Source organism: Bos javanicus, chromosome 24 (genome assembly GCF_032452875.1).
Source record: "Bos javanicus breed banteng chromosome 24, ARS-OSU_banteng_1.0, whole genome shotgun sequence".
Classification (NCBI taxonomy): Eukaryota; Metazoa; Chordata; class Mammalia; order Artiodactyla; family Bovidae; genus Bos; species Bos javanicus.
The window spans coordinates 40,155,434-40,175,399 of NC_083891.1; the positions used below are offsets into that span (position 1 = coordinate 40,155,434).

Below are 19,966 nucleotides of genomic sequence, written 5' to 3' on the forward strand. Positions count from 1 at the left end.
GGCAGAGTGACAGGGACAGCTGCCCCGTGGCGTTCAGAGGGAACCAAGCAGTTCAGTTCCGCAGCCTGGGGGACAAGTGTGTCACTACAGCCCTGCTTCTCTGAGAGAGGCCACCTCAAAGCAGTCGGGGGTGCTCGCAGCTCTTGGAGCCACAGTCAGGCATCTGGGACCCCAAGGACCAAGCACCAGGGACCCCGAGAGCCGGGCATTTGGGATTCCCATCCCCCTCATCCCCCCCAGTCCTACTCCACCTGCGGCACCACGGGCCACGGCTCCCATCACCAGATCGGCTCCCTGCTGGACTTTAGCAGCGGGGTCTGGACTCCATCCCCATCTGTGGCGACAGAGACGCTGGAGGAAGGAGGTACATGGGGGCCAGGCAGTCTGGGGCCCGCCGCAAGGACAAGGGGCCCCTGGGGCGGGGGCTCCTGCGGGGGAGGCAGAAGTTCTCCTCCTGGGACGATGCTCTGCTTCCTGGGAGGGACCCGCGCTGCCTGCTGAAGCGGGGGCTGCGCCATGTCAGTTTCAGCCTGGTCACCAAGGGCATGACGGACGCGCCCGACTTCCTGTGGGGCCTGTCAGAGATGCAGAAGCTCAACCTGTCCCACAACCAGCTCCGGGCGGTCCCGCCCGAGCTGGGGAAGCTGACGCGGCTGGTGGTCCTGAACTTGTGCGGGAACCGCCTGAAGACGCTACCCGGGGAGGTCAGCCTCCTGCAGAGCCTCAAAGTCCTGTTCGTGCACATGAACGGCCTGACGGAGCTGCCAGCGGAGCTGGGTGCCTGCCGAAGCTTGGAGGTCCTGAGCGCGTCGCACAACTGCCTGTCCCAGCTGCCCACCAGCCTCGCCGACCTGTCCCGGCTGCGCAAGCTGAACCTCAGCCACAACCGCTTCGCCCACATCCCCGTCTGCGTGTTCTCGCTCAAGGAGCTGGACTTCCTGCACGTGGGCTCCAACCGCCTGGAGAACATTGCGGAGAGCATCCAGTGCCTGGCCGGCCTGCAGATCTTCATCGCTGAGGGCAACCACATCCACACCTTCCCACGCTCGCTCTGCTTGCTCACAAGCCTGGAGCTGCTCAACCTGAACAACAATGACATCCAGATGCTCCCTGCGGAGCTCTACATGCTCTGCAGGCTGACCAGGATCGCCTGGAACCCCATGGACAAAGGGCTGCACATTTCCCGCAACCCTTTATCCAAGCCTCTGCCCGAGCTGCTGGAGGGGGGTCTGGAGATGCTCGTCAGTTACCTGAAAGACAGAAAACACACCTGATGTGGGCGTTGGAGGCATTGACAGACTCCTGCAGGAACTTCCCTAGTCTAAACCCTTTCCTCTTCCTGTTGCTGTGGGTCAAGGCTTGTGTTATTATGTGCTAAGTTGTACTGAACGTCCCTTCTAAGCAGGTGTTTGCTTTTTAGCTCTGTATACTCCTATAATGACTGAGTGACTTCACTTTCACGCATTGGAGAAGGAAATGGCAACCCACTCCAGTGTTCTTGCCTGGAGAATCCCAGGGACAGGGGGAGCCTGGTGGGCTGCCGTCTATGGGGTCGCACAGAGTCGGACACAACTAAAGTGACTTAGCAGCAGTATACTCCTATAAGTGGGCATCTTAGGTGGCTCACCAGTAAAGAATCCACCTGCAATGCAGGAGATGCGGATTCGATCCCTGGGTAATGGGAAGATCCCATGGAGGAGGGCATGGTAACCCACTCCAGTATTCTTGCCTAAAGAATCCCATGGACAGAGAAGCCTGATGGGCTACAGTCCTTGGGGTCACAAAGAGTCTTAGCCTGCTGGCCTCTCCCAAAAACCCGCATAATATCATCTCCTTCTGAATATCAGTGGATAGAGGCTTCCCTGGTGGCTCAGAGGGTAAAGCGTCTGCCTGCAACGCGGGAGACCTGGGTTCGATCCCTGGGGCGGGAAGATCCCCTGGAGAAGGAAATGGCAACCCACTCCAGTACTCTTGCCTGGAAAATCCCATGGACAGAGAAGCCTGGTAGGCTACACTCCATGGGGTTGCAAAGAGTCGGACACGACTGAGCAACTTCACTTCACTTCAGAGGACTTAGGTGTTCTTTCCCCAAAGAAAAATAATTCTGAGTCTTCTGGGGAGCTGTGGGATTCAGCCTTTGGAAGAGAGGATAGCAGGTATGATTCAATGTTCACCAAAAGTGAAATGTTTACTAAGTACATACTGTGGGCCAGGTATAATATAGGAGGGGCTGAGACCATCTGGTTTCAGTCCCTGAGCTGGCACCCTGCAGCCACATAGCCCCAGCAAGACATGCCCATACCTCTGTCTCCATCCAGCATCCCTTGGGACCAAAGAGAAGCTGGCGCCCAGCCCTTCCAGCAATGACCAAATCCAGCAGAGCTTCCCCTTGAGTCCCGGGGGAGACAAGCCACAGGAACTTTGCCTCCAGAATGACTGTAGGGCAGCAGTCCAGCCGCTCATGCTGACGTCTGGGGGTGGGTGACGGGGTGCAGCGTGCTGGCTTTCAGAGACTAAACACAAACAGAGCCAACACTCAGTGTCCATCTTCTTTCCAGTCCTTCTCTTGCGCCCAGTCACATCCTCAAGCTTTTCTAGAGACACTGGCCGATGGTTACATTCCCCTGTTGTAATTTCACTCCTCCTCTCTTCCTAGATTTACGTTCTCGGAGGTGAGCTAACAACCAGGGGAAAAGCTCAAAATACAGGAAAGAGGAGGTAAGGCATAAATAGCCCACCCGCAAAAGTCATTACCCGTTCATATTCAGAGGAGGATGATGTTTGCTACTTGGCTTTCACCTGTGGTCCTTTAAAAATTAGCTGAGGCACTTCCCTGGTGGTACAGTGATTAAGATTCCACTCTTCCCATGCAGGCAGTGTAGGGTCAATCCCTGACGGGGGACAAGGGTCCCACATGCCAAGGGGCGTGGCCAAAAATAAACAAATCAATGAAATAAAACACTTTGGAGATCTCACTTATTTCAAAATTTTACAAATTACAAATGAGTTGAGTGATGCAAAGCTGTTTGGAGAAAAGGCTCTGTAAGAATATTATTTGCTTTGTTTTCAATTACAAGAGTTACACGTCTGCTAGTTCAACGCAGAATCAGGAAGAGCCATTGCAGAGTTCCTGCCACGAGAATCACTGGGCCTCACTGTCACCGTCCCAGCCGAGAGCCCCTGAGATGTCGCTGTGTGTTCAGAGATCAAGAATTAGAATGAACGTGGCAGTGAACGTACAATGCCTTCAAATCCACAGATGTGCATCTGTGGACCCACAAGCGCTCAGGTTTCTTGGCACATTTGTCTATAGCACACAGCAGACAATAGCAAGACAGGAATGGGGGATGTGGCCAGGATCATCGAATTTCTTACTACCCTTAGTTTAATTCAGTTAAATTCATATTTGTTAGCACCTTTCCTGGGCAGGCACCTCGAAAGGAATAAGGCTCAGCTTCTTCTACCAAGGAGCTCAAAGTGTGCTGAGAGAGGCAGACCTACGTGGGTTTCCACAGTGCGCCAAGTTGTGATCCCGGCTAAGGAGAGATTAAAGCAAAGGGAGCACGCTGGATGGTGTGTGGCACAGGTGAGCCCCAAGTTTCAGAACCAAAGGACACAACTGGGATGAATCAGTCAAACCCCGGTTCTTGGCAGCCGTCTCACCCTAATTCCCCCACCCTCTTCGCCCCGCATCGGGGAGGGGAGCACAGCCCAGGGGGCTGTGGGACTCATTCTCAGGTGCTGACTTAGGCAGCTTTAGTGGCGGGGGTGCTGGGCTGCCATTTTCTTCTAAGCGCTGATCAAGGAGGGGTGTGTCCATGTAACTTATTCACAGGACAAATGGATTCCTCACCAGACCCCAAAGTCAATATCCCATCCGTCAAAGAGGCCCATTCCTGCCATTATCATCAGATGCTGTTGTTCCGTGAACACCCTGGGTACATGAGTTCTTGTGCTGAACCACTGCAAACAGATCTCAGCAGTGTTACGGGAGGCAGCTGAAGTCCCCTCCACATTCCCCCCTCCACCGCCCCCCAGCAGCAACCGGAGATCTGCTTATCCCTGCCGGGCACACACAAGGCACACTCAGTAACCTCACCCAAGTTCACTTGCTGGAGCCAAGACTATTTAAAGACATCAGTGGAATTCTTACTCGACCTCATGACTCAGAGGGAAATGGCAGTGTGAGGCTTTCTTTGCAGAGCAGGGCAGTGGCTGGAGCTGGAGACCATACAGGCAGCTGTCACACAAACACCGTGTGTGCCAGGATCTCACCCGCTCGTGTCCCCTGGTGTCTGCTGCCGAAGACCCACTTGGGCTCATGCTGAATTTCCATGACCTTGCTCTGGGCCGAGAGTCAGGCTGGGGCACCACCTTCACCCTTTTCCTGCTGAGCAATCATTTTATTTCCTCTCCTCACTTTTTCAGTCACTTGATACTTCACAGTAACTCTACTCCAGGGAAAGAACATAACCATATTTTGAAGGTGACCCGAGAGCTTATTATACTTCTTAAGGAAAGGGTGGTATCAGTGTGGTTGGCAGCTTCCATCGGTGCCTTTCAGAGGTGTAGAAGCAAGGTTTTCTTTGTGAACAGTCAGCATTGAGGACTGCATGAAAGTAATAGCAGTTGCCCGATGGGCTTTAGATATTGATTCTTTGTGAATGCTCCTCTTTTATTGATAAAGGGAAGTGCTGAGCACAAACCTGGTTAATGTGCTTGGTTATTCAAAACACCCACGTGGAGGGAATTTGATACAGCGCTTGGTGTCTGCCGTCAAACCCTACAGTTTGCTGACGGGCGGTGAAATGCATCTTGCTTATCTTTTGTAGTTTTGATGCTGCCACGTTCGAATCAATCCCAGGTATTTCTAAGACTTCTGAAATCAAAGCCCTGAGGCTGACGGCAAGGGCTGTGGAGTACATTTAGCCAAAGAATGCAAGCTAATTGGGGGCTTGATGTAGGGAGCTGACTGTTCACATCCTGATAGTGGGGTGGTTGCATGTCACCAAGCTCTCAGTAAGAAGTGATCTCAGTAGTGTGTTCAGAGACACCTTTTGAAGCAGCTTACAAACCCATAATTAAGAAGAAATCCTCTGTTCCTAAGAAAGGAAGATGGCTTTGAAAAGACACATCTGTTCGAGAAATAATACCACTAAATGCATAAAACTGCCGCACATTAGAAAGAAGCGTGTCGTCATTAGTTACCTGTTGACTTAGTAAATGGTTAATAGAAGTAATGTACTCTGTTCTCAGACTTGAGTCAATGTACTGCCTCTCTGTAGTAACCAGAGACAGACGGGATGCACCTGTCCTTCACAACAAGGCACTCCTGCAAAGAGATCGAGAGGGAAAGCTGTCATTATCTGTACAGATACTTTAAACCCTTTTCTTGTGGGAATGGTTACTGCATTTTAAAATGCCATTTCCTATGCCTCCAAGCACAGACTGAATATGCATGTGGGTGGCTAAGCGTTACACACAGTGAAAGATGAAAGCCCTGTGGGCTTGGTCCCTGGAAGACGATACAGGTGTCAACATCCTGAGATGATGGGGGTGAGGCTCAAAGCTGCGCTGGGGTGCTTCTCATCAGTAATGTACATCAGCCACGGTGAGTCTGGACAGTCTCTAAGATTCTGTTACAAATGAGAGAAACAGAAGACGAGTTCAATAATGGTCTTTTTCAAAAAAGCAAACATTCAAGCTGTTAGATTTAGCTAATAGGAAGATGCTAGAGGATGAGATGGTTAGGTAGCATCATCAACTCAATGGACACGAATTTAAGCAAACTCCAGGAGGTAGTGGGGGATGGAGGAGCCTGGTAGGCTGCAGTCCATGGGGTCGCAAAGAGTCAGACACAACTTAGTGACTAAACAACTCCATCCTAAACAATACCTCCTTAGGTATCCGTGGGTTCTCTATCTTCTTATCCCATTGAAGAATTTTATTTTCATCACCATGTGAGAAACAGAGAAACACAAAATTCCCAGCCTAGATTAAATGTGCAACTAAGTATTGATACCATCAGGTAATTATAATTAATCCAAGCACACCAAAATACAATTTTTCATAGATTGTAAGAAAATGAAATAAAATTCAGAGGAAAATTAAAGCTATTATAAATAGTAATAGGAACAATCTTGACCTTGTTGAGAAAAGAACTTTTTATGAGTGTTCTTTGAAGGTACACATTAAGTTATACGTTGAATCCAAAGCATTACTAATGTTAAAAAAGGACAGCATAGTAATAAAAGGGAAGCAGAGAGGGCTCATAATGAATTTGTAAGAGCTTGGGCATCGTTAGGCGAGCATAACTGGAAGCTATTAGCATCAAGCTTGCTATGCAGATTTTTTTTTTTAGTAGTGTCATAGGAATCTATTTGCAAGGAGAGATCTTGCTTCCCACTGCTTAAACTTTCTTCTTATTTCAGCACAGGACAGAAAATGAACATGAACTTGAGTCTTTCCGGAAAGCGTCAAACTAATTCTGGATGCTCTTGAGGGAAATATACATTATGAAATTTACAGGATGCCTGGCTTCCACAGGATGAGCTAGAGTCACCCTTGGAGCATCAGAGTCCCCCATATTCTTCAGCCTTGAGTAACTTGAGCTCCCCAGAGGAGCCAGGACATGCCACTGGGGCAAATCTGTATTCCAGCCTCAGCGGCAAGGCTCCTGGATGTTGCTGGTCCCCGGAATGCAAAGCCACTGGACTTTGTCCTCTTGGCTGTCTTGGATTTCTCATCCAGCATAGGGAAGAGATTCAATCATAACGTATCCAACGAGTAATGAAAAAGTGAACAAGTCTGTACAGGTGACGTCTCCGGTCCAGGCTTCAGTTTTCTACAAAGTGAGGCAACTGAATTCACTTATTTTATTATTTATTATCTTTTAATTCTGTAGGTTAGAAGGTCAACACAGATGTCTCTAAAATCAAGGTTTAGCTGGTCTGCATTTCTATCTGTCAGCTCTAGGGTAGAATTCATTTCCATTCTCATTCTGGTAGCAAAAATCATTTCTATAGGGTTGTAAGACTGAGGTTCCAGTTTCCTTGATTGAATTCACTTTAAAGTCAACTCACTTTAAGCTTTTCTTAGCTTTGAAATTCAGACTATATATATATATACATATATATATATTTTTTTTTTTTTTTTGCTTTATCTTCTCCTTGTCTCCTGTCCCAGTGCATAGCTACCTGAGCTTAGTCATTGCAATTACTCAATAAAAGCCAAAAACATTGACTCAATGGATCAAAATCAGTATCTCCTTGTAGTACCATAAAAAATATAATTTACTTTTGGTTGACTTTCAAAAGTATGAAAAGAGCTAAGGCTTTGTGAAGCGTGAATCCAGGAGTCTGCAGATATCTAGATTGTATGGGTTCCATCTCTTTTTATTGGCTTGGAGGTCCAGAGAGAATGAAAGATTTAAAGCTTCTCATGTTTCTGGAAGAGAAGGAATTTTTAATTATCTGTTTCCCATTTTTTGAAGAAAGAATTGGATTTGATGAAATATTATCATTTGGGTACACAGAGCTGAAATGTCTTATAGAAGAGAAAGCATAATCTGTTTCAGAGCTTGACCTGAACATTTGTAATGAGTCATGCTTTCTTTGCATCCCTGTCCAAATACACATGTGAGTCAAACTTGAATTAGGCTATAAATTTTCCAAAGCAACTCCTGAAAGTAGACACACAGAAACCTGCAAAACAGCTCTTCCTTTGGTTTCTTTGATTCTTAATAACATTACGTCTCTGCCTCCACTGTTTTAATCAAAACCACAAATGGATGATATCTGCAGTGTGGAAATTAGAAATTAATGACTGTAATTTGGTTTTTTATTTCCCTTCATTCTAGGAGGGCAAATTACAGTTGTGTTGGATAAGAATTTCTGAGTAATCTTGAAATACATAAGTACTTTGAAAATTGAAAATACAGTTCTGGTATGATCCTTCTCCACCAAGGTGTGTGAGTACAAGTTCAGGAATATTTTCATCCAGGAAATCATAGGAGTAGTGCAAACAATCTAGCAAGAAGAATGAACATCTTCTTTATGTTTTACTCTTTCATGCTTTCTTATTATTGAAAGGTTGCTGCTGTGAGCCGTGGGCTACGCCGGGATTCGTGGCCTCAGGAGGAGAAGAATTTGATCCAGAGCCAGAGACAAGGCTTGACCACTTGGAGCTTTTGTGTAGCAAAGTTTTATTAAAGTATAATAGAGATAGGGAAAGCTTCTGACATAGACATCAGAAGGGGACAGAAAGAGTGCCCGCCAGCTGGCTTTTTGCAAGGCATTTTATGTCCGTTAGCAAGCTTCTAATCAGATAAAAGAAACACCTCAAGGCTGAGGGAGTTTCACCAGGCCCCTCACCCACAATATGCATTTTTGAGATAGGATGTATCATCCCTCAGCCATAAAACGATGTACTGGTTTGTTGAGCCATTATCAGCCCAAGGTTTGAGAAAAGAAAAAAAGTTCGTCTTAGGCAGAACCAATTTGAAGAAAGGCAGTTTCCAAAGCAAATACATAGTTTAATTAACATCGCTGAAGAAAAACATTTCCATAAGAAAAACACATCGGTTAGCTCAAGGCAGAACCAGGTGTCATCAACACAGAATTAAAAGAAGCCTCTTTTAATTTCGTGCAGAGAAGGAAGAAACGTCTGCAACTGCAGTTTATTTCCTCCTTCCGCCTGGGGACCTCTGGCCTTCCTACCTGTTACCCTCTCGTTATCATGATTACTTTTCTGTTGTTGGTAATCAAGAAATCTGTTTACTCTCCCAGAAATGAATCTAATATGCTTGTTGTAGAAAACTTCAACTGTTCATCTGACCATGTAATATGTTGGTTATAGAAAACTGAGTTGACCTCCTTAGTTTGTAAATGAACTTGCCAAGGGCTCAGGGATTCATCCTCTACCATCATTTTAGCTGACTTACTTCTGTGGCTGAAGAGGCAATGTAATCCTTTTTGATCAGGATGAGCAGGTTCCCCCTTTTTTTTTTTTTTACCACCAAGGTCGAGTCCTTCATGGTCATCATCTATTGTGCAAAGGCCAAGGATGAATTTGACAAAATCACATGACGCGTGCAATAAAAAGTTGACTCAGCAGGTCTGCGGTGTTGAAACTCTGTACATTTCAAAGAAAGGTCTGGCCTTTGACAAACTCCTGGGAAATAATCTCTAAGCCTTTGGAATACCCTGCCTCATAAAGACATCTTTGTTTACCTGGGGCCGTGGGTCATACCAGACAGTCTGCACTCACACTGTGATTGATGGTAGGGTCTTGGGCAACACAATATCTGTGTAACCTCTGGAGAGGCTGGGAACCCAGGTGCTAAGGTCAGCCACAGAGGAGCTCCATGCCTCCAAGACAAACTCCCAACCAAAACAAACCCTGGACACCAAGGCTCACCTGAGCCGCCCTGGTTGGCAATAGTGCGTACATGTCACAAATCATTGCTGGGAGAATTAAGTAATCAACAGATTACTCCACCAGGAGATGACAATGGGAAACCACGCCTGAATATGCTCCTTTTATCTTTGATGATTTTAACTTGTGTCCTTTCCCTGTGTTAAGTCATAACAGTGAGTATGACAGATTTTCTGAATTTACGAGTCCTTCTAGCAAATCACTGAGCCTAAGTGTGCTCTTAGGGACCCCAAAAAGAATGAGTTAAAGAGGAGAAAACCCTTGAAAGTGTTGGTTAACATAAGAGAGGCTTCCTCTAGTCACACAGAAATCAGAGCATAGCAGGGCCAGTTCTGAGTGGACACTGATGCCCGTTTGCCTTCTTTCTGCTAAATTACAGCCTCCCCTCCCCCTGCCCTAACTGCCAGGTGATTTTAGTCAGTTGTCAAGAAAAGATATACATTGGTTTTGCTCAAGATTCACCGAAATAGAGTTGGAAAAGTCTCAGTTCCTCTGCCTTCTCCCTTTTTCCTTCTCCACGTGTTTTAATTTGTTTAGAACTTAAGGATGGAGAAGGGCATGCCAACCCACTTCAGTATTCTTGCCTGGAGAATCCAATGGATAGAGGAGCTTCACGGGCAACAGTCCATGGGGTCACAAAGAGTCAGACACGACTGAAGTGACTTAGCAGCAGAACTTAAACTAATACAATTATGTAAAGTTTAAAAATAAAATAAAATTAGAGGAAAAAAAAAAAAAAGAACTTAAGGAACACGATTGAGTTTGTTTAAATCAAGGATGAGGAGGACCAAAATTAGTACTCGCGCTAGATTTCCTCTCCAAACTTTGGAAAGGAAAATTTTTCCGCCAATTCTATCATTCTAATGAAAACATTTTAGAATGCAAGATGTGACAAAAGCAATTTCCCACCTGAGCATTGTATACACCTGCTTCACCTAATGGGACCACAGGCAAGAAGTCCAGAAGGCTTCTTTGTTACTCTCTGATGCAATGTGTATCCTGCTGCTTTTCTTGATCTGAATTACTAGTGTCCCTCCTATTTAAGCCTGGGCTTCCCAGGTGGCTCAGTGATAAAGAAGCCACCTGCAGAGCAGGAGACGCAGGTTTGATCTCCAGGTTGGGAAGATTCCTGGAGCAGGAACCCACTCCAGTGTTATTTCCTAGGAAATCCCATGGACGGAGGAGCTTGGTGGGCTACAGTCCATGGGACTGCAAAGAATCAGACATGACTAAGCACTCGTGCACTTACACGTGAAGCTGAGAAACTGCCGCGTACATTCTGATCTGGTTTTATACAAGCCATAGACAGAAAAGGATGCTCTTCCCGGGATCAATGCAGACTATGATCTATTGTTTCTGTTTTTTTTTTTTTTTTTTTCCTGCACAGGCTATTTGAAAGAAAACAAAACAAAATGCTGAACAGTTTTGAAAAACCAAGAAAAAGTCCTGCTCGTGCACTTATTTTTCCCACATATTGGTCCAGAAACCCCATGATGCTCTGCATCTTGCAGACACAAGGGTTTTGAACAGATTGCACACTCCAAGCTCCAGCTGCAGAGACAGCCCCAGAATTTTATCTTCTCACTGGGAAATTATTTTCCCCATATATGTTTTGATGATGACAGGCCTTTTTCCATCTTGCTGTTCCTCCTCCTCAGGAGAATAGAAATGTAAGGAATAATTTCTGATTCAATACTTGCCGTTCAGCCCACGTACCACTGCAGTTTAAAGATTGTCTACACACTTGCTAACAACTTACTTTAAATCTATGCTTTGGGAAAACGAGAGACAAAGGGGAAGAGAAGAAAGAACTTAAAATAATACATTTGAGAAGATATGTATAATATTTGGAAGAGAAGTTTCCCTAATTCTACTGGCTGTAACACATTATATAAAGCTACATCTATGTGGGTTGGACAAGTTCATTTCTAAGCCGCTGCTGCTGCTAAGTCACTTCAGTTGTGTCTGACTCTGTGCGACCCCATAGATGGCAGCCCATCAGGTTCCTCCATCCCTGGGATTCTCCAGGCAAGAACACTGGAGTGGGTTGCCATTTCCTTCTCCAATGCATGGAAGTGAAAAGTGAAAGTGAAGCTGCTCAGTCATGTTCGACTCTTTGCAACTCCATGGACTACAGCCTACCAGTCTCCTCCATCCATGGATTTTCCAGGCAAGAGTACTGGAGTGGGGTACCAGTGCCTTCTCTGTCATTTCTAAGCTAAGTTCCTATAATTCTGCTACTTAGGAAGGCTCAGTGTAAATGAGGATATTTTCCTCTATTCCTTACCTAATTCAAAACTGACATAGTTCACCATTCATTTGAGGAAAGAATGATCAGTATTTCTGTTTACCAGCTAAAATGACACAGCCTTAGGAAAGGAACAGAAACACAATTCAGCATTCACAGGATTAATCACCTTTGAAATGACAATTTCTGATTTTTCTTTTAGTAAACCATAGTTGATTTACAATATTGTGTTAGTTTCAGGAGTAAGCAAAGTGAATTCTTTTTTAGATTCTTTTCCATCATAGGTTATTACTGGAAATGGAACATGGTTCTCTGTGCTGTATAGTAAATCCTTGTCATTTATTTTATGCACAATAGTGTGTATCTGTCATTCTCCAGCTCCTGATTTATCCTCCCCTCCTTTCCCCTTGGATTGCCATGCTTGTTTTCTATGTCTGTGAGCTTGTTTCTGTTTCGTAAGTAAGTTTCTTTGTATTGCTTTTTTAGCTTCCACATATAAGTGATATCGTGTAATATCTGTGTTTGTCTGGCTTACATCACTGAGTATGGTAATCTCTAGGTCCATCCATGTTCTGCAAATTGCATTATTTCATTCATTTTTATGGCTAATATTCTATTGTGTGTGTATGTGTGTACTTATGACATCTTTTTAATCCATTGATCTGTTGATGGAAAATTCTTATTTTTTTTAACTTAGAAGATTGACATTATTTAGAATTCTTTGCAAAACTGAAGTGTTGTTAATAATGTCACTGTACTATGTCAAATCTTTAAAACTCTCAATGTTTCATATACTGTAACAATATTGTATAATTCAGAGAAAGGAAAAGTCACTCAGTCATATCTGACTCTTTGTGACCCCATGGACTATACAGTCCATGGAATTCTCCAGGCCAGAATACTGGAGTGGGTAGCCTTTCCTTCTCCAGGGGATCTTCCTGACCCAGGAATTGAACTGGGGTCTCCTGCATTGCAGGCAGATTCTTTACCAAATGAGCTATAATTCAGAGAAGTGTCAGTTTTTCGTATTGAAGGTAATAGAGAACTTTACTTGTACCCATTTCCATAGGTCAGGAAATGGCCAAGTATTTATGCTTTTTCTCTTAATATTACCAGGCTGACATCCATCCAATACTTGCAAACTCTAGAATTAGAACGAACAAATCTTAAAATCTATCTCGTCTAAATTTCTGCCCCATACATGTCTTTAAAAAACATTTATGCTCAAACACTGTCAGTAACAAAGGGCTCACTCATGTGCAAATGGTTCAGTCCATTGATTTCTTGATATGTCTCCTCCTCATTTTCCATCTCAGAAAATGATACCCCAGATCAGTCGCTCAGTCCTGTCCGACTCTTTGCGACCCCATGAATCGCAGAACGCCAGCCCTCCCTGTCCATCACCAACTCCCGGAGTTCACTCAGACTCACGTCCATCGAGTCAGTGATGCCATCCAGCCATCTCATCCTTTGTCTTCCCCTTCTCCTCTTGCCCTCAATCCCTCCCAGCATCAGAGTCTTTTCCAATGAATCAACTCTTCACATGAGGTGGCCAAAGTACTGGAGTTTCAGCTTTAGCATCATTCCTTCCAAAGAAATCCCAGGGCTGATCTCCTTCAGAATGGACTGCTTGGATCTCCTTGCAGTCCAAGGGACTCTCAAGAATCTTCTCCAATACCACAGTTTAAAAGCATCAATTCTTCGGCACTCAGCCTTCTTCACAGTCCAACTCTCACATCCATACATGACCACAGGAAAAACCATAGCCTTGACTAGACGAACCTTTGTTGGCAAAGTAATGTCTCTGCTTTTGAATATGCTATCTAAGTTAGTCATAACTTTCCTTCCAAGGAGTAAGCGTCTTTTAATTTCATGGCTGCAGTCACCATCTGCAGTGATTTTGGAGCCCAGAAAAATAAAGTCTGACACTGTTTCCATTGTTTCCCCATCTATTTCCCATGATACCCCAACCCACCCTAAAATGCATTCTAGCCTTCTCCTCTCTTAATCCTTCATCTACTCTCTCACGCAGTTCTGAGATTCCACCTCCAAAATTCTTCTATTGTCCTGTTCAAGCTGACACTGCACCTCATTCTGACCTCTTCATTCATCCTTTTGGCCCCCTTTTCATCAACCAGCATAAGTACCAAGGGGGCCTTTTAAATATGCAAATTGGACCATGGCAGACCCCTGCTCAACATTTGCAATAGAATCCAAAATCGTTCACATGATTTATAAGGTTTTACAAACTCCAGCTCCATTGGTCATTTTTTTTTTTTTTTGCAGATGAAATATTTTGTTATTCATTTACTTATTTTACTTTATTTTTGCTGTTCTGGGTCTTTGCAGCTCACAGGTACTCTAGTTGGGGCTCAAGGGCTTAGTTGCCCTGTGGCACTTGGGATCTTAGCTCCTGGACCAGGGATTGAACCTGCATCCCCTGCACTGCAAGGCAGATTCCTAACGATTGGACCATCAGGGGAGACCCTCCACTGTTTATTCTCTTACAAATGTGTGCCCATACTCGCTTCTTTGGTTCCTGAAGATTCTATCCTGTCTTCGGACTTTCAAGTGCACTCTTCCCTCTTCTTGAAATGACCTTGAAGGCTAACACCTGCTCGCTCTCCAAGTTTCAGATCAAACACGCTTTCTCAGAAAAGCTTTCCTTGACCCTCCACTTTTCCTTCCTTGCCCCTACCACAGCTGAAATTACATGCATTAGAGTATGATCATGTGCACACATGAATAAATGCATGTCAACACACAGATACACATACAGACATGTAACTTGTAAGGATTCACCCCCCCCACCGTATGACAGCAGCAGCATACTTTTTTATTTCATGGTTGCATCGCTGGCGTGTAACTTTCTTTCTGGCCCACAGTAAGTACCGAATGCATTGTACAGAATGCATTCATATCTAATTATTCAAAATCATTAGTTTGGAAATTCTGCCTTCATTGAAATTTGTTTTATCAACCAAATGAAGTAAATGACGTGCATGTATCCCTAATGAAGAAGTGCTCTTCGGCAGAAAACAAAGTTAACATTCGTTTAAAAATATTGTCATTGAGAAGCAAAGAATAAACAGAGGAGAGTGGTCATCACTTATTTAGGCTAACACTTACATTAACAGTGCATATATAATTAAATGGGCAGTCATGAGTTGAAGGAATAAATGATGAGCTTGGGGACAGAATGGCCACTGCAGGCAATATCACCTCATTCTCTGAGCATGCATGCTCAGTTGCTCAGTCATGTCTAACTCTTTGTGACCTCATGGACTGTAGCCCACCAGGCTCCTCTGTCCATGGGATTCTCCAGGCAAGAATACTGGAGTGGGTTGCCAGTATTTCTTCTCCAGGGGATCTTCCCAACCCAGGGATTGAACCTGAGTCTCCTATGTCTCCTGCATTGGCAGGTGGATTCTTTTTTTTTTTTTGTAATTTTTTTTAAATTTTATTTTATTTTTAAACTTTACATAATTGTATTAGTTTTGCCAAATAAAAATGAATCCGCCACAGGTATACATGTGTTCCCCATCCTGAACCCTCCTCCCTCCTCCCTCCCCATACCATCCCTCTGGGTTGTCCCAGTGCACTAGCCCCAAGCATCCAGTATCGTGTATCGAACCTGGACTGGCAACTCGTTTCTTACATGATATTTTACATGTTTCAATGTCATTCTCCCAAATCTTCCCACCCTCTCCCTCTCCCACAGAGTCCATAAGACTGTTCTATACATCAGTGTCTCTTTTGCTGTCTCGTATACAGGGTTATCGTTACCATCTTTCTAAATTCCATATATATGCGTTAGTATACTGTATTTATGTTTTTCCTTCTGGCTTACTTCACTCTGTATAATAGGCTCCAGTTTCATCCACCTCATTAGAACTGATTCAAATGTATTCTTTTTAATGGCTGAGTAATACTCCATTGTGTATATGTACCACAGCTTTCTTATCCATTCATCTGCTGATGGACATCTAGGTTGCTTCCATGTCCTGGCTATTAAAAACAGTGCTGCGATGAACATTGGGGTACACGTGTCTCTTTCCCTTCTGGTTTCCTCAGTGTGTATGCCCAGCAGTGGGATTGCTGGATCATAAGGCAGTTCTATTTCCAGTTTTTTAAGGAATCTCCACACTGTTCTCCATAGTGGCTGTACTAGTTTGCATTCCCACCAACAGTGGAAGAGGGTTCCCTTTTCTCCACACCCTCTCCAGCATTTATTATTTGTAGACTTTTGGATCGCAGCCATTCTGACTGGTGTGAAATGGTACCTCATAGTGGTTTTGATTTGCATTTCTCTGATAATGAGTGATGTTGAGCATCTTTTCATGTGTTTGTTAGCCATCTGTATGTCTTCTTTGGAGAAATGTCTATTTAGTTCTTTGGCCCATTTTTTGATTGGGTCATTTATTTTTCTGGAGTTGAGCTGTAGGAGTTGCTTGTATATTTTTGAGATTAGTTGTTTGTCAGTTGCTTCATTTGCTATTATTTTCTCTCATTCTGAAGGCTGTCTTTTCACCTTGCTAATAGTTTCCTTTGATGTGCAGAAGCTTTTAAGGTTAATTAGGTCCCATTTGTTTATTTTTTATTTTATTTCCAATATTCTGGGAGGTGGGTCATAGAGGATCCTGCTGTGATGTATGTCAGAGAGTGTTTTGCCTATGTTCTCCTCTAGGAGTTTCATAGTTTCTGGTCTTACGTTTAGATCTTTAATCCATTTTGAGTTTATTTTTGTGTATGGTATTAGAAAGTGGTCTAGTTTCATTCTTTTACAAGTGGTTGACCAGATTTCCCAGGACCACTTGTTAAAGAGATTGTCTTTAATCCATTGTATATTCTTGCCTCCTTTGTCAAAGATAAGGTGTCCATATGTGCGTGGATTTATCTCTGGGCTTTCTATTTTATTCCATTGATCTATATTTCTGTCTTTGTGCCAGGACCATACTGTCTTGATAACTGTGGCTTTGTAGTAGAGCCTGAAGTCAGATAGGTTGATTCCTCCAGTTCCATTCTTCTTTCTCAAGATAGCTTTGGCTATTCGAGGTTTTTTGTATTTCCATACAAATTGTGAAATTATTTGTTCTAGCTCTGTGAAGAATACTGTTGGTAGCTTGATAGGGATTGCGTTGAATCTATAAATTGCTTTGGGTAGTATACTCATTTTCACTATATTGATTCTTCCAATCCATGAACATGGTATATTTCTCCATCTATTAGTGTACTCTTTGATTTCTTTCACCAGCGTTTTATAGTTTTCTATATATAGGTCTTTAGTTTCTTTAGGTAGATATATTCCTAAGTATTTTATTCTTTCCGTTGCAATGGTGAATGGAATTGTTTCCTTAATTTCTCTTTCTGTTTTCTCATTATTAGTGTATAGGAATGCAAGGGATTTCTGTGTGTTGATTTTATATCCTGCAACTTTACTATAGTCATTGATTATTTCTAGTAATTTTCTGGTGGAATCTTTAGGGTTTTCTATGTAGAGGATCATGTCATCTGCAAATAGTGAGAGTTTTACTTCTTCTTTTCCAATTTGGATTCCTTTTATTTCTTTTTCTGCTCTGATTGCTGTGGCCAAAACTTCCAAAACTATGTTGAATAGTAATGGTGAAAGTGGGCACCCTTGTCTTGTTCCTGACTTTAGAGGAAATGCTTTCAATTTTTCACCATTGAGGATAATGTTTGCTGTGGGTTTGTCATATATAGCTTTTATTATGTTGAGGTATGTTCCTTCTATTCCTGCTTTCTGGAGAGTTTTTTATCATAAATGGATGTTGAATTTTGTCAAAGGCTTTCTCTGCATCTATTGAGATAATCATATGGTTTTTATTTTTCAATTTGTTAATGTGGTGTATTACATTGATTGATTTGTGGATATTGAAGAATCCTTGCATCCCTGGGATAAAGCCCACTTGATCATGGTGTATGATCTTTTTAATGTGTTGTTGGATTCTGATTGCTAGAATTTTGTTAAGGATTTTTGCATCTATGTTCATCAGTGATATTGGCCTGTAGTTTTCTTTTTTTGTGGGATCTTTGTCAGGTTTTGGTATTAGGGTGATGGTGGCCTCATAGAATGAGTTTGGAAGTTTACCTTCCTCTGGCAGGTGGATTCTTTACCACTAGTGCCTCCTAGGAAGCCCAATTTATATTTATGTCTCTTAATTAATCTCTATAACTACTCTGTGAACTGGTGATTTTCCATAAATGAAGGAAGGGGTACCAACACTGTGCCCAAGTCATATGCCAGGAGGAGCCAGCCTGGAGGGAGCAGACACCTCCCCGTCCCCACCTCCCAGGATGCTGGGTGTATCTCCCTGCCTTAGGGAAACATAATGAGCTAAGTGAATGGGGCGGTGGGGAGGGAGCGTCACTGAGGCAGGGACTGGGACCGCTGGAGGGCCAAAGTCAGTGTGAGTCCAAGCTGAACCCAGTAAGAGAAAGGCGGGGTGGCCAGTGCAGGCGAAACCAGAGGGGGCTAGATGGCAAAGCTTCCACACAGATGCTGGGAGTGTAAATGTGTCTGAAGAAGTTGGCCTGGCACATAGACCCCTGCTGGTCCTCGTGTTTCTGGCCACTGGCCAGGAGTCTTGGGAGCAGTCTTGTCTGCTTCTGGGACGCCCTCCATGTCACCTCCCTTCTGGCCAGCAGAGTCCCCGCCGTCACAGTTAGAGTGGACCCTCGGGGATCACAACCAGCTCCTCTAAGAAATCTGGTGTTTTTGTGCCGTGATGGCCTCGGTCACATCCTCCAAGGACGGATTCTGCACCTTAGCTCCCTGGAGCACATGACACCACCCTCACCCCTGTCACATTTCTCCCAAAGACAGTTTTTGAGGCCCTAGTGGTTGATGCCCAAACTTGTAGCCCTGGGGAGTCAGGGTGCCTCCAACGCAGGCTTTCCGCTCCAGGTTCCAGTACACGCTTGGCTTCTGTGGGCACCTTGTTCCCAGACTTCCCTAGTGCGTGTTCACTGGGAAAGAAAGTCTCCTGTGTGTTGAGTGCTGGCAGACAGGACTCTGCCCATGCCCCAAGCGGCCCATCCCCACGAGCCTCCTCCTCCTAGATGGACTCTGGGCTCAGGCTGGCAGCAGTGGTCCCCCAGTGGAACTCTGTCTGCGACTCACTTCCCGGCCATGGTCCAGCTGGACAGCGTGGTTAACTGCACTAAGCCCCTGCATCCTGGGCTCCAGAACATCTTCATCATTCAGAACTTCAAATGCCACTGTGTCTGGATGGAAAGTCTATCATTTCTGACTCAAACATTGTATTAAGATCCACAGATGTTGTAGTCAGATTTTACTGATTATTTTTTTTTCCATTAAGAGAACACAAATGTTTTTACACCCTGCAACAGAGTTGCAGTAACTGTTAAAATATCTGGCTGAGAAAATTGAAGACAGTTGAAGGAGGGTTGTAGACGTCAACCCAGCCTTTCAATAATGCGTTCAATACCTCGAAAAGTGATGGGAAATCAAGGATGAAATGAAACAGTAAACAGAGCGAAGGCGGCTTTCACATACCATGGCAGCTGTGTCATTTTAAGCCTCAGATAGAACAGGGGATCAAAATGCCAAACGTGAAGGATGAGGCTGCATGTCCCAGGTGAGTGGCTTTGGCTGCTGACACAAAGGATGCTTTTTGCACTGTATATCCTGAGTCAGAAGGAAAAACACAAAAATTAATGTCAGGCAAAGTTTAGCCTCATCCCATGGGAGCTTCCATGCCCCGGGATATCCTTATAAGAGATGGGAGTTCAGGCACGCTATGCTGCATTTAGCCTCTCATGGGAGAGACAACCAACCAAGAAGTCAGCAGCTCTGCCGGGCCCTCCCTGGATCCTTGCAGGATCCTCCGGGACCACCCCCATCTCTCAGAGATGCATTCTGCCCTGTCTCAGCAGTGGAGTCCTCCCAAGCCCACGGCCCAGGTGTTCCTCCTGTGTCCTAAAGTCTCCGTGGAGCCCCATTGTCTGCCCATCGCATTGGTTCCATCTCCATTTCTGGCTCTGCTTTCCAAGTCCTCTGAAGCTATTTCCCTCTGTTGGGAGAAATCTTGCCTGTGGAGGGACAGGTCAGCCCCTGGCTTCTCTGATCCCAGGGCTCTGTGGCAGCCCCCTCCCCACTTACTGAGATGCTGTCCTGGGATCATCTGTCCCCACGAGCTGTGAGATGCGGTCCTGGCCGTCCTTGTCAAGAGGCGGAAGGGGATTAGCATCACTCGTCTCTTAGGCTCTCGCTGGGCCTCTCATTTCAAAAGTCACGAAGTG

General features: G+C 44.6%; 1 protein-coding gene across 2 annotated transcripts; it reads left to right on the plus strand.

Moving 5' to 3' along the window:
• The first annotated feature begins 368 nt into the window (after nucleotides 1–368).
• On the plus strand, nucleotides 369–9,113 carry LRRC30 (leucine rich repeat containing 30). Of its 2 annotated transcripts, none has more exons than XM_061399902.1 (2): nucleotides 369–2,718; nucleotides 3,078–9,113. In XM_061399902.1, the coding sequence occupies exon 1, from the start codon at nucleotides 369–371 to the stop codon at nucleotides 1,272–1,274; it is 906 nt and encodes a 301-aa protein (XP_061255886.1). In that variant the 3' UTR covers nucleotides 1,275–2,718; nucleotides 3,078–9,113. The 2 variants fall into 2 exon arrangements, with proteins under 2 accessions (XP_061255886.1, XP_061255887.1); XM_061399903.1 differs by lacking the exon at nucleotides 3,078–9,113 and having other exon boundaries at nucleotides 369–2,156; nucleotides 2,657–3,057.
• Nucleotides 9,114–19,966: the final 10,853 nt, after the last annotated feature.